Source organism: Carettochelys insculpta, chromosome 11 (assembly GCF_033958435.1).
Source record: "Carettochelys insculpta isolate YL-2023 chromosome 11, ASM3395843v1, whole genome shotgun sequence".
Taxonomy (NCBI): Eukaryota; Metazoa; Chordata; order Testudines; family Carettochelyidae; genus Carettochelys; species Carettochelys insculpta.
In genome coordinates, this window is record NC_134147.1 from 9,343,056 (window position 1) to 9,356,053 (window position 12,998).

The 12,998-nt window shown below is 48.7% G+C and overlaps 1 protein-coding gene across 1 annotated transcript in view; it reads left to right on the forward strand.

Moving 5' to 3' along the window:
- Positions 1 to 12,998, forward strand: part of SLC6A11 (solute carrier family 6 member 11) — a 222,249-nt gene that overhangs the window by 76,533 nt on the left and 132,718 nt on the right. The window contains exon 5 of the mRNA XM_075005057.1: positions 2,181 to 2,313. Coding sequence (XP_074861158.1) covers positions 2,181 to 2,313 — 133 coding nt within the window. The remainder of the gene's footprint in view (positions 1 to 2,180; positions 2,314 to 12,998) is intronic.

The following is a 12,998-nucleotide window of genomic DNA, read 5'->3' on the forward strand; positions in this document are numbered from 1 at the left end:
CTGAATATCAGACACCTAGTAAAATCACTCGTATTCAACTGAGTTCAATGGCAATCAGTCAGAACTGTGCAGCACAAATGTTCAAATTAACATGTAGTTGACTGAGCCCCTGTTAGAAGAGAACTACTGTATAGCTGGAAACTTTTTGTACCTTCTTATCTTTAAGGTTTGCATGAGAAGTGACACCCAACATGCCCGCACAGCTCTCTCACACAGGGATGGGGTAATTGACCTTCCTGACCCAAGCTTCCCTGCCCAGTGTTCTCCACCCTCCATCCTGGGAATGACCTTCCTTTCTGGGTACCTCGTGCTGTGTCTTCTCTAAGCAGTGTGTGTGTGGGGAGGGGGGTGTGTGATTTCTGTCAGGGCTCACAGCAGAGTGGTACCAGCAGCAGTCTTTTGGCACTGTGTGAGAGGGAAGCGATGGGAGCTGTAGCCAGCCACAGGGTGGGAGTTGGGGGTGGGAAGACCTGGCCTGTGTTTTGGAGAGGTCATCTCCTCTCTTCGTCCTCCACCTCCCAGTCCCCTGTGGCTGGAGAGCCTTTCCCTTTCCTGCCTGCCCAGTGTCAAAAGGCAGCTAATGCCTCCAGGCTGCTGCTGGCCACCCAAATAACCCAGCCGCCTTCTGACCCCTGGCAGGAAGGGGTTAAGTCCTAACGTTGCCTAGTGCTTCAGAGCTCAGAGATTCTGCTTGCTGGGGCTTCCTTGCACCTGGCCAGAGAGGTGGCTCAGCAGGGAAGGGTGCCTAGGGGACAGAGCAGCCCCACACTGCCTTGGGGCAGGTTCTAGGGTAGGAACGGTGTGTGAAGAGGATGATATGCCCTTCTCTGGGGACTGCTACAAACCCTGCAGGTTTGGGGTGCAAACAGGCTGGAAACAGCTTCCTCCTTGCCACTGCCTAGTTTAGCTGTGGGCTGGGGAAGCTTCTCCAAGTCAGGGCTGTGCAGAGCTTGGTGCATGTCCTGGAGCGCTTGCAGCCTGCAGCCCCTGCACCAGCTTTGACTCCACCCCCCACGCCCCTCATAGCATGTACAGCCAGCGAGCCCTGCCCCCAACAACATGGGTAGCCCCATCAGTCTCCCGGCCCTCCCAGAGCACAGGGATGCTGGGCGAGTGGGTGGCCCTCCAGCCCCTGCCTCCCTGCCCCCAGCGCACTGGGAGAGCTGGCAGGCCACGGCCCCAGCCTGGCAGCCCCCGGACATGGAGGGAAGCACACTGAATGGGGGGATGGGCTGGGGGCAGAGTGTGGGCAGGGCCGGCCAGGCAGCTTGGGAAGCCGTTGCCTTCCCTTCCTCTTATACCTGCCACCCATGCAGGGCACAGCCCCCTGCAGGAGGAGGGGATGGAGGAGCAGCAGGGCTGTGCGGGTGTTAGACGGACATAGCAGGGAGAGGGCAGGGAGAGGGGACGCATGGAAATGGTTGATGGGTGGACAGCAGAGGTGACCTGCAACCAGCCCCCACCAGCCCCCACTCAGCAGCCCCCACAGCAAGCAGCCCGTGCTGGCTGGACGCAGAGGGGGGAGGGCCAAAAGCCAGCACACAGCAGGGAACGCACTCACCCACCAGCAGGTGGAGCAGCCAGCCCCGAGCGCAACAGCTTTGCATTCCCACCCTCATCATCGGCTTCTCTCCCACCCACTAGCTGCTGGCGGGTGGGCAACTGGTGAGCCAGGATCCAGCCAGTGATGGAACCTGCCGTACGCTCCAGGGAGAGATGAAAAGTGTGGGACAATAGACCCATTTAGAAAAAAAGAAAAGTCAGGACACCTGCAGGAGGGCTTAAATATGGAGCTGTAAACGGGACAGTTGGTCCCCCTAAATACTGCCTTTGTCTGGCTTGGCTGTGTGCATGGGAAGCTTTTCCAGGCAGAAGCTCCCTGTTACTGTCTTCGTACAGCGCCGTAGGCAGTGGGGCTTTGGTCTGAGTTGAGGCCTCCTGGTGCTACTTTGACACATACAACATTAACCGCAGCCATGAGAGGTAGGAAGGACATTGCCCTTACTGCTTGTCAGCCTGCCTTTCTCAGCACGGGGCATTCTCAACAGGCAGTTGCCAGTTCTGTGTCGAATTCGTGTAGCCACCTCCCCGCTCCCCCAACCCCACTGCCAAACTCTGTACAATTATTTTGTTCCTAGGTTTGCTCGTATTCCAGCATTTCACTGTCACGTTTTTTGTAGACGCAGGGTGTTAGCCATATCTGATGGAATTGAACATATTGGAAATCTCCGCTGGGAGCTGGCATTGTGTCTCCTTGCTGCTTGGACTATCTGCTACTTTTGCATTTGGAAAGGAACAAAGTCAACCGGAAAGGTAAGACTGAAAATTCCGGAGGACTCGCAGTATCAGAATGCATGTGTGAACTAGGGGGATTTGCTTGGAGAGGAGGAATGGCGAATTACTCTCCTGTTCCAAAAAGAAAACCTGTAAATGTGAGGGGCTCAGTTCTCACTTGTCCTGCCCTGCGATGTGCTTTACACCTGTGCAAAGGGGTTGTGAAATGTTACTAAAAAAGAGCAGCAGTGTCACAAGGAGAGAAGTGACAAATATAGCTCATCTTCTCAGTTGAGGCGAATGAAGGCTGTGTGACCTGTGGGTCAGGTGACCGAATCAGGCCTGCAGAGGGATGAATGAAAGTTAAATTTCTTACTGGTTCTGTGAAATTGCTCCCCTCTCCCAGGGGTGTGTGTGTGTATGTGTGTGTGTGGAGGGCCTCGGGGCAGGAAGTTGAGATGTGGAGGGGTGCAGGAGTGGGCTGAGGGTTGGGGGCATGTGGGGGGCTCAGGGTGGGAGTGGCACGTTTGTGTGTAGAGGGAAGGAGCAGCCCCCCTGCCCCGAGACTTGTACCGGAATGCTGCTTGCTCTTCCTCACCCTGTCGCTGTCACGGCATGAGAGGAAAGAGCACAGCTTGTCTGCCCCTGTCCTTCCCTCGCCAGGGTGGGAGGAATGCAGCAAATGGTGCATTTTCAGCCCTCCCTCAAACCCCACTCAGTAAACGATGCCCTGGGAAGGCCTCAGGACAGGGGACTGTTCCAGACCGGTTGGGGGGCTCGCCCCCCGCCAGCCCCTTTAACCTGCCTTGCTGCCTGCTACTTAATGCTGCAGGGGGCAAACGAGCCCACTGCTTCCTTCTGCAGCCAAGCACCCCAGCTGGCCAGCTCCTTCTTGCCAGAGTGGCGCACTAGGGTGCACTGACTTATTTTCATCTCTGGGCCTGCAGTAGGTAAGGAAGAGGCCTGTGCTGCAGATGCCTGTAAACATTGCAGAGAGTAATACACCAGCAGGGGAGAAGGCTTGGGGATAAGGCAAAGAAGACCAGATTTCAGAGTAACCAAGGCAGGGTACCACAGCGCTTTCCCAGGCCATGAGGCGGCACTCAGGAGATGTCCAACCCTGTTGCATGTGTCATTTTACACCCACCTTGCCCTGGGGTAAATAGCTGTGTCTATACATGCACGCTACTTCGAAGTAGCGGCACTACCTTCGAAATAGCGCCCGTCACGGCTACACGCGTCGGGCGCTATTTCGAAGTGAACTTCGATGTTAGGCGGCGAGACGTCGAAGTCGCTAACCTCATGAGGGGATCGGAATAGCGCCCTACTTCGACGTCCAACGTCGAAGTAGGGACCGTGTAGACGATCCGCGTCCCGCAACGTCGAAATTGCCGGGTCCTCCATGGTGGCCATCAGCTGGGGGGTTGAGAGATGCTCTCTCTCCAGCCCGTGCGGGGCTCTATGGTCACCGTGTGCAGCAGCCCTTAGCCCAGGGCTTCTGGCTGCTGCTGCTGCAGCTGGGGATCCATGCTGTATGCACAGGGTCTGCAACCAGTTGTTGGCTCTGTGGATCTTGTATTGTTTAGTGCAACTGTGTGTGGGAGGGGCCCTTTAAGGGAGCGGCTTGCTGTTGAGTCCACCCTGTGACCCTGTCTGCAGCTGTGCCTGGCACCCTTATTTCGATGTGTGCTACTTTGGCATGTAGACGTACCCTCACAGCGCCTATTTCGATGTGGTGCCGTGCAACGTCGAAGTTGAACATCGACGTTGCCAGCCCTGGAGGACGTGTAGACATTATTCATCGAAATAGCCTATTTCGATGTTGCTACATCGAAATAAGCTATTTCGATGTTGGCTTCACGTGTAGACGTAGCCAATGTCTGCACAAGGTGCAGGCATTGGACCATCAGGCTTCTTGCCAGTTCCATTTTGTGTCAGAAAGTGCAAGCTATGTTCTCGCCTGAACCCTGTATTCCAGGTCAGACCTTTGCTGCATTAAATTCAAAGATGACAACAATGCCACTCTGAATCTCAGGTGCAAGGCCGAGCTAGATTTTAATAGGGAAATGGCAAAGACCATTCGAGTTCTGAATGTGGTCTTAAATTGGAAGGCGTTCCAGGCATCTGTGGTAACAGAACAATAAAATTGTGTAAGCATCTTTGACACACACATGGCATGTAGCAAAATCGAATTCATACAGAAAAGTGGAAACTAACACCTCTGGAAATAATAATCCCCAAGACAGATTTCACATGGGGGGAAGAAATGTGGAAAGTAGTCTTATTGGAAAAGACTCAAGGGTGATGATGGATAATCAGTTAGGTGAGAATTTGTAACAATATATTGTGCTTAAAAGCCAGAATAAGTCTCCACTATATATGCAGCAGAAGCATCACTTCACAAACTAGTGAAACCATCTGGCACTGGTGAGATTGCACGTGGAGAAATGCATGGAGTACTTCAGTAACAGAAAGATATGGAGGAACGGGAGAGAATTTCTACAAAGAAGTTGAAACCATTAAGGGGCTGGAAGACCAGACTTTCTAGAGCCTATGAAAGGAAATGAAGTAAAAGATTGTGAATTATAGAATTGGAAGAGACTTCAGGAAGTCACTCAGTCCAACCCCCTGCTGAAAGCCGGACCAAGCCCAACTAAATCATCACAGCCAGGGCATTATCAAGTCAGGACTTAAAGACCTCTAGGGAAAGAGAGCCTACCACCTCCCTAGGTAACCCATTCCAGAGCTTCACCATTCTCCAGTGAAAGAGTTTTTCATGATATTCAACCTAGACCTTCCCCACAGCAACTTGAGACCATTGCTCCTTGTTCTGTCATCTGTTACCACTGAGAAAAGCCTCTCTCCACCCTGTCGGGAACTTGCCTTCAGGTAGTTGAAGGCTGCTATCAAATTCCCCCCACCCCCAGCTCTTCTCTTCTGGAGACTAAATACAGCCAAATCCTTCAGCCTGTCTTGTGTTCCAGCTCCTAATCATGTTTGTCACCCTCTGTTGGACTTTTCCAGTACATCCACATCCTTTCTGTAACTGGGAGGGGAGGGAGGGTGGATAAATATTCGTTTCCAGCCTCTTCTCTAGGCTACTCAGGCTCACTCACACTTCCGTAGAGCTGCTGGCAATGCTCTTCCTAATGCACCCCAATATACCATTAGCCGTCTTGGCTACAAGGGTGCACTGTTGGCTCACATCCAGCTTCTCATAACCAGGTCTTTTAATGCAGAACTGCATAGCCAGTCGGTCCCCAGCCTGTAGCAGTGCTTGGGATTCCTTTGTCCTAAGTGCAGGACTCTGCATTGGTCCTTGTTGAACCTCATCAGATTTCTTTTGGCCCAGTCCTCCAGTTTCTTGAGGAAATGTTTGGGTGGGGTGTGCGGAATGAAGCAATAAATTGCCACAAATTGTACTCATGCATCATGTACTCCGAGAGGTCCAGGAATGGTGTAGGGGTCACCAATAGCAGCGATGGGATGAAATTGAGCAAATGTAAGTTTAAGTTGAGCGTTAGGAAAAATGAACTGAAAATCAGACCGATTGGATTGCTGAGTAAACACCAACCACACAGGGAGGGGGCAAACGGCCTATTAAGAAGATGTCATTTTATGTTACTGTACAAAACACTTTAGGTTATACTCAAGATTGTCCTTAGGCATACATGAAATAGGTGGGGCATCCAGTTTTAAGGTGCTCCTGCACAGCTGTATATGTTCATAAGCCTGAGGAGGTTCCTCTGCTTGTCCCTCTCCATCTTCTCCTCATGGCTGTTGCAGGGCTTCTCTGTGCCTCCTCTCTCACGTACTCCTCTCAGCCATTATCAGCTGGTTAGTGAGGACTCCGGGCTGCCACTCTGGGGATAGAGAGGAGCCCCTTGCCTCTGCAGCACTGCTCCAGGCATGGGGAAGCCCTCAAGTCCTGGTAAGCTGCACTGGGTGGGGGTGGGGATGGGGAAGGAGGGAAGCCCAGAGCTGCAAGCCCCTAGCAGAAGTTGCATGGGGTGGGAGGGGAGCACCTGGAACTCAGCAGAAGGTGAGTGGAAGGGGGATTCAGATGCATAGAGCCCCATAATTGGTGAGGAAGGTCCTGATAAGGGATGGCATGAACTAGCAGGGAGAAGGCTTAGGTGACCTCAGACAGCAAATCTTTTACAACTCGCCTTTCTATTCGTCTTCCTATACATACCAGGGCATGTTCCTTTAGCTTCCTCTACTTCTCCAGCGGTGGATGGATCTCAAACTCAGATTGATTAGGCTAACTGAGAGAGAAGAAAACTGGAAGGCTTTCATGTCATGGCATGTTCCAGAGCACCGTTACAAAGGAATAAGTGACCCTATTATGTAGAATGAAGGAATTGTTTTATTTAGGTGACATTTTGATAAGCATCTTCAGGTGAGGATGGCTGCTGGAGGGCTGATGACAGCCCTGTGGACAGTCAGGCCTTTTCCTTTCAGCTGAAACGATTTGAGGTAACCTGTTAACTGAGCAATCAGCCATTACAAAGATATTGGGGGGGTGATGGGAATAGAGTGTCCATATCCCTGTATGGCTTTAGAAATCTCAGCCTGAAACAAAACAATGAAACCAAACCAAACCAAAAGATTTGAAGATAGAATTTTCTAGCAATGTGAGGGGAAACACTCATTATAGACTCACAACACTCATCTACAGTGTGTATTTATTTATTTATTTATTTATTGGTTCTCCAATAGTTAAAAACAGCTATGCATACACATATAGATGAAAAATTAATGAATACTATTCAAAGTCCTGCTCACACCTTATGGTAAAACAAAGTTCTTTGTTGGCCCCTTATGATAACAGTGGACTGAGTTTTAGGGAGTCTGGATTGGATCCATGGACTATAAGATGGATAGAAAGCTGGCTTGACGGTCGGGCCCAACAGGTAGTGGTCAGTGGCTCAATATCTGGATGGCGGTCTGTTTCAAGTGGAGTCCACACGGCTCTGTTCTGGGGCCGGTGTGGTTCAACATCTTCATTAGTGACCTGGATGAGGGACTGTACTGTACCCTCAGCAAGTTTGCAGATAACACTAAGCTAGGGAGAGGCAGATATGTTGGAGAGTAGAGATAGGATCCAGAGTGATGTGGACACATTGGAGGATTGAGCCAAAAGAAATCTGATGCGCTTCAACAAAGAGAAGTGTAGAGTCCTGCACTTGGGACGGAAGAATCCCAAGCATTTTTATAGGCTGAGGACTGACTGGATAAATAGCAGTACAGTGGAAAGGGACCTATGGATTATGGTGAATGAAAGGCTGGATATGAGTAAAGAGTGTGCCCTTGTAGCCAAGAAGGCTAATGGCATATTAGGGTGCATTAGGAGGAGCATTTTAAGCAGATCTAGATAAGTGGTCATTCCCCACTATTCAGCACTGGTGAGGTCAAATGTGGAATACTGTGTCCAGTTTTGCCACCACTCCTCCCCGTACAGAAAGTATGGGATGTGCTGGAGCAGGTTCAGCAGAGGGCAACAAAAATGATTAAGGGGCTCGAGCACAAGACCTATGAGGAGAGGCAGAACAAGGAGCACAAGTCTGAAGTTACGTAAGGAGAGGGGTAGGTTGGATATTAGGAAAAACTTCTTCACCAGGAGGGTGGCGAAGCACAGGAATGCATTGCCAAGAGAGGTGGTGGATTCTCCATCCCTAGAGGTTTTTATGTGCCAGCTTGACAAAGTCTTGGCTGGGATGATTTAGTTGGGGTTGATCCTGCTTTAGGCAGGGGGCTGGACTAGATGACCTCCTGAGGTCCCTTCCTGCCCTAGGATTCCATAATTCTATTTAGGCTGCATCTACCTGGCTGCAAGGGCACAGGGTTGACTCATACCCAGCCTCTCATCCACTCTAGTCCCCAAGTGCTTTTCTACTGCACTGCTACTTAGCGAGTCAGTCCCCAGCCTTTAGCAGTGCTTGGGATTCCACTGGCGTAAGTGCAGGGCTCTGCACTTGTCCTTGTTGAATCTCAGCAGATTTCTTTTGGCCCAATCCTCCAATTTGGACCCTGTCATTATCATCCTACGTATCTACCTGTTCCCCATACTCACTATAACTAATTTCCTCATTTTTGTGACAGGGTCAGGCCAGAGGACTATGAGAGAGTAGAAAAAGGACAGTATATTAGCCCTAGATTAAATAGGTCCCTCTTAACAGGGTAATGTAACAAGGGCTAATACATATATGACAAAAGACTGCTTGGGAATTTTCCACATCATGCTGATCAAGCCAGTGACAACTGCCTTCTTGTTCTCTTGGGCTCTCCACCACCCTGTCTTGCTGTGCCAGATCCTCTGGTCTCCCCCAGCCAAGGCACAGAGTTGGGGTTACCACCCCTTTGGAGAGCAATGAAGACAATGATTTACTTCAGCTCTGGGAAGATGCAGTCCTAGGGCACAGAACCCAGGAAACCAACTCCAAATCTCACTGTGCAAAAGCTTGCAGAGCTGCCTTCACCAGGAAGGAATAACTCTGTGGTTAGAGCATTGGCTTTGTAAATGCGGGGTTCTGAGCCAGTCCTTGAAGGGTCTGGGGCAGGTTAGGTTTGAAAAAATCTGCCAGGGAGGGTGATAGGTCCTGCTTGTGAGGCCAGGAGACTGGATTTGATGACCTCCTCGTGGGGAGGGCTAGCTCAGTGCTTTGAGTATTGGCCCTGCAAACCCAGCAACCTGAGCTCCATTCTTGAGGAGGGGTTGTTTAGGCAGCTTGGGCAAATAGATTAAAAAAATCTGTCAGGGATGGTGCTTGGTCCTGCTGAGAGGGCAGGGGACTGAACTCAATGACCTCTTGAGGTCCTTTCCAGCTACATGAGATATGTATACATCCTCTTTATCAATGAAAGGGAGATACGCACAGTGGTGGCACCCAAGGTAATAATTATTTACACTGGGCTTGATTATAATGCAAAGCTTTTTTACTAAGCAAAAACAGTAGGATTTAAATGGTTATAAGTGAAAACACAGATTAAATAACTATTAAAATGAAATGAAAAGAAAACTCATAGCTAGTTCTAACTCCCACAAGAGACTTATGGCATACAGATTCTTATTCTAAAGAGCTGTTCTTATGTTAGGTAAAGTCTTCAAGTCCGAACTGTTTTCTCCTCTGATTTGGGGCACAGTTCTTTGTTTCTTCTTAGGTTGTTTCTTCTTAGGCTGATTCAAAAGTAGGCTGAAGACAAAACCTGGTAACTTCACATTCCTTAAATAGACTTCCTGTAGTTCGAGAAACCTTTGTTCTGTTACTTCCCATTCATGGACAAAGACTGGATCAAAATACATTTCAGGATCCAGTAGTGGGATCATATGTTTGTCTGGCACCAATCACCTTTTAGAATTACAAGACAAGGCTATTTACAAGTTGTTAAGTTGATCACCCAGTCATTAGGATTGTGGCAGCAGTGATGGCCCTCATTAGCATATTTAAAAATAAAAACAGATATACACACCATATCTAACTTCATATACAAATATGATACGTGCACAAAAATAGGATGCACAGATTTAGCAGGTCATAACATTAAAATGATAGGTTACAAGGGGTATTTTGTCCAAAGCATCTGCAAGTTATGTGTATATTCATAGCCCAATTTCCATAAAGCATGTGGGGGATCTTGACACACCAGAACCAACAGAAACTTGCCATAATCAATTGGGACAATCAGGACAATTAAAACATCTAGAGCCAATTATGAGGTTTGCAGAATCAAGTGATTCAGACTAATCAGGACATCAGGTGCCAATGAAGAACCAGTTGAGACTGGTTTAAAAGGGCTCCCCTTCTGTTCGCTCACTGTGTATGAGGAGCTGGGGAGAGATGGTGCTGAGGAAGGTCTGGGAAAGACAAGTTTGAGCAGGTACCAGGAGAAGGAGCCTGTGAATAAGTGGCCCAGGGAATTGTATCTGTCACACAGCTGATGCTGGAGACATTGCAGGCAGTTGCTATCACAGGGAGATGGATTTCCTATCAAGACCAGAGAGTCCCTCCCCTTCACACAGGTATTGTCTACACTGAAATGCTACAGGTTTTCTGCTGTAGCATTTCAAGTATGAACATACTGTTTGTTAGAACAAGGCAGTGTCAGCGAAGCAGACAGGGAGCTGCAGACAGGGGAGTTTTAAGAGGGAGGAGAGCAAGTGAGCCTGCCGCTGAAGAAGCTACCAGGTGAGAGTGCTGATCTCTGGGTGAGTGAGCGTGTGCTTTAACTGCTGGTAATTGAACTGCCATTTTGATTCCAGGTAGAGGGAGTTTCAGTTTCAGTTGGGACTGCCTGCCTGACCTTTTGCTTCCTTGATCAGCCTTCCTTCCTGCCTGTCTGACCTTTTGCTTCCTTGATCAGCCTTCCCCTGTGTGACTCATAGGGGGAGGGCCTGAGAGAGGCCAGCAGGCTTAAAAGCCAGAGGCAGGAGCGACCAGTGGAGCGAAGCGGACAGGGAGCTACAGACAGGGGAGTTTTAAGAGGGAGGAGAGCAAGTGAGCCTGCTGCTGAAGAAGACTGGAAAAGGGCAAATATAGTACCCATTTATAAAAAGGGGAACAAGAATAACCCGGGAAACTACAGGCCAGTCAGCTTAACTTCTGTGCCAGGAAAGATAATGGAGCAGGTAATTAAAGAAATCATCTGCAAGCATTTGGAAGGTGGTAAGGTGATAGGGAACAAATCATGTCAAACCAACCTGATAGCTTTTTTTGACACGATAACGAGACTCGTAGATAAGGGAGAAGCAGTGGATGTGGTATACCTAGACTTTAGTAAAGCATTTGATACGGTCTCGCATAATATTCTTATCGACAAACTAGGCAAGTCCAACTTAAATGGGGCTGCAATAAGGTGGGTGCATAACTGGCTGGCTAATCGTACCCAGAGAGTAGTTGTTAATGGCGCTCAATCCTGCTGGAAAAGCATAACAAGTGGGGTTCCGCAGAGGTCTGTTTTGGGACCAGTTCTGTTCAATATCTTCATTAATGATTTGCATATTGGCATAGAAAGTACGCTTATTAAGTTTGCAGATGATACCAAGCTGGGAGGGGTTGCAACTACCTTGGAGGATAGGGTCATAATTCAGAACGATCTAGATAAATTGGAGAAATGGTCTGAAGTAAACAGGATGAAGTTTAATAAAGATAAATGTAAGGTGCTGCACTTAGGAAGGAATAATCTGTTTCACACATACAAAATGGGAAAAGACTGTCTAGGAAGGAGTACAGCAGAACGGGATCTAGGAGTTCTAGTAGATCACAAGTTAAATATGAGTCAACAGTGTGATGCTGTTGCAAAAAAAGCAAACATGATTCTGGGATGCATTAGCAGGTGTGTTGTGAACGAGACACGAGAAATCATTCTTCCGCTCTTCTCTGTACTGGTTAGGCCTCAGCTGGAATATTGTGTCCAGTTCTGGGCACCCCAATTCAAGAAAGATGTGGAGAAATTAGAGAAGGTCCAGAGAAGAGCAACTAGAACGATAAAAGGTCTGGAGAACATGACTTATGAAGAAAGGCTGAAAGAATTGGGCTTGTTTAGCTTGAAAAAGAGAAGATTGAGGGAGGACGTGATAGCGGTTTTCAGATATCTTAAAGGGTGTCATAAGGAGGAGGGAGAAAACTTGTTCTTCTTGGCCTCTGAGGAGAGAACAAGAGGCAATGGACTTAAGCTGCAGCAAGGGAAGTTTAGGTTGGACATTAGGAAAAAGTTCCTAACTGTCAGGGTGGTCAAGTACTGGAATAAGTTGCCAAGGGAGGTTGTGGAATTTCCCTCGCTGGAGATATTTAAGAACAGATTAGATAGATGTCTATCAGGGATGGTGTAGATAGTGGTCGATCCTGCTGTCGGGGCAGGGGACTGGACTCGATGGCCTCTCAAGGCCCTTTCCGGTCCTAGTGTTCTGTGCTCTATGATTCTTGCTTGACGCAAGGAATTGACGATAAGAATACTGCTCCCTAATACTATTGTCTAGGATTCTGGGAATACTGCCTGAGAAACTTCAAGGAACCACATTAATAATATATTGTGTGGCTAGTGTGCTTATTCATCGTACATCAGCACTGAGATATGCCCACTATTTTTTGGTTTTTTTTTTGGTCGGTGGGGAAGGCTGGTGTGCAGTGTGCTGCATAACCATGTGGGAAGTGATAAGATTTGAGAGAAGACATTTACAGATGGCACTCATCTTCTTTCTACAATATGCCACTGTTTATAATGCCCTATGAAGAGCTCCTCTTCCGTACACTGTAGGGCCCTGTCTACACGGCCCCGGTCTTCAGCTCCGCTTCCAGCAGAGCTATGCTAAGCAGGTTTCTGGAAATTGCAAATGGCTTCCCATTTGCATACTCACATGGATAATTAGCATAGCGGCGTGAGATTTCGCTCTTGGCAGAGGGTTCTGCTGGCAGTAAATGTGCCTTGTAGACATGCCTCTGCTGGCTAAACACCCCTTTTTCTCTAGTTTCTAATCCACAATTTTTTTTCAGAGATAAGGGACTGTCAACAGAGGGGGTTTTAGCTGACAGAGGCATGTCCACACGGCCTCTTTACTGCTAGCAGACCCCTCTGCTGAGAACGAAATCACACACGACTATGCTAATTAGCTGCAGGAATATACAAATGGGAAGCCATTTGCAGTTGCCAGAAACTTGCTTAGCATAGCTCTGCTGGCAGTGCAGCTGAAGACCGGGGTCATGTAGACGTGGCCTGTGTCAGCT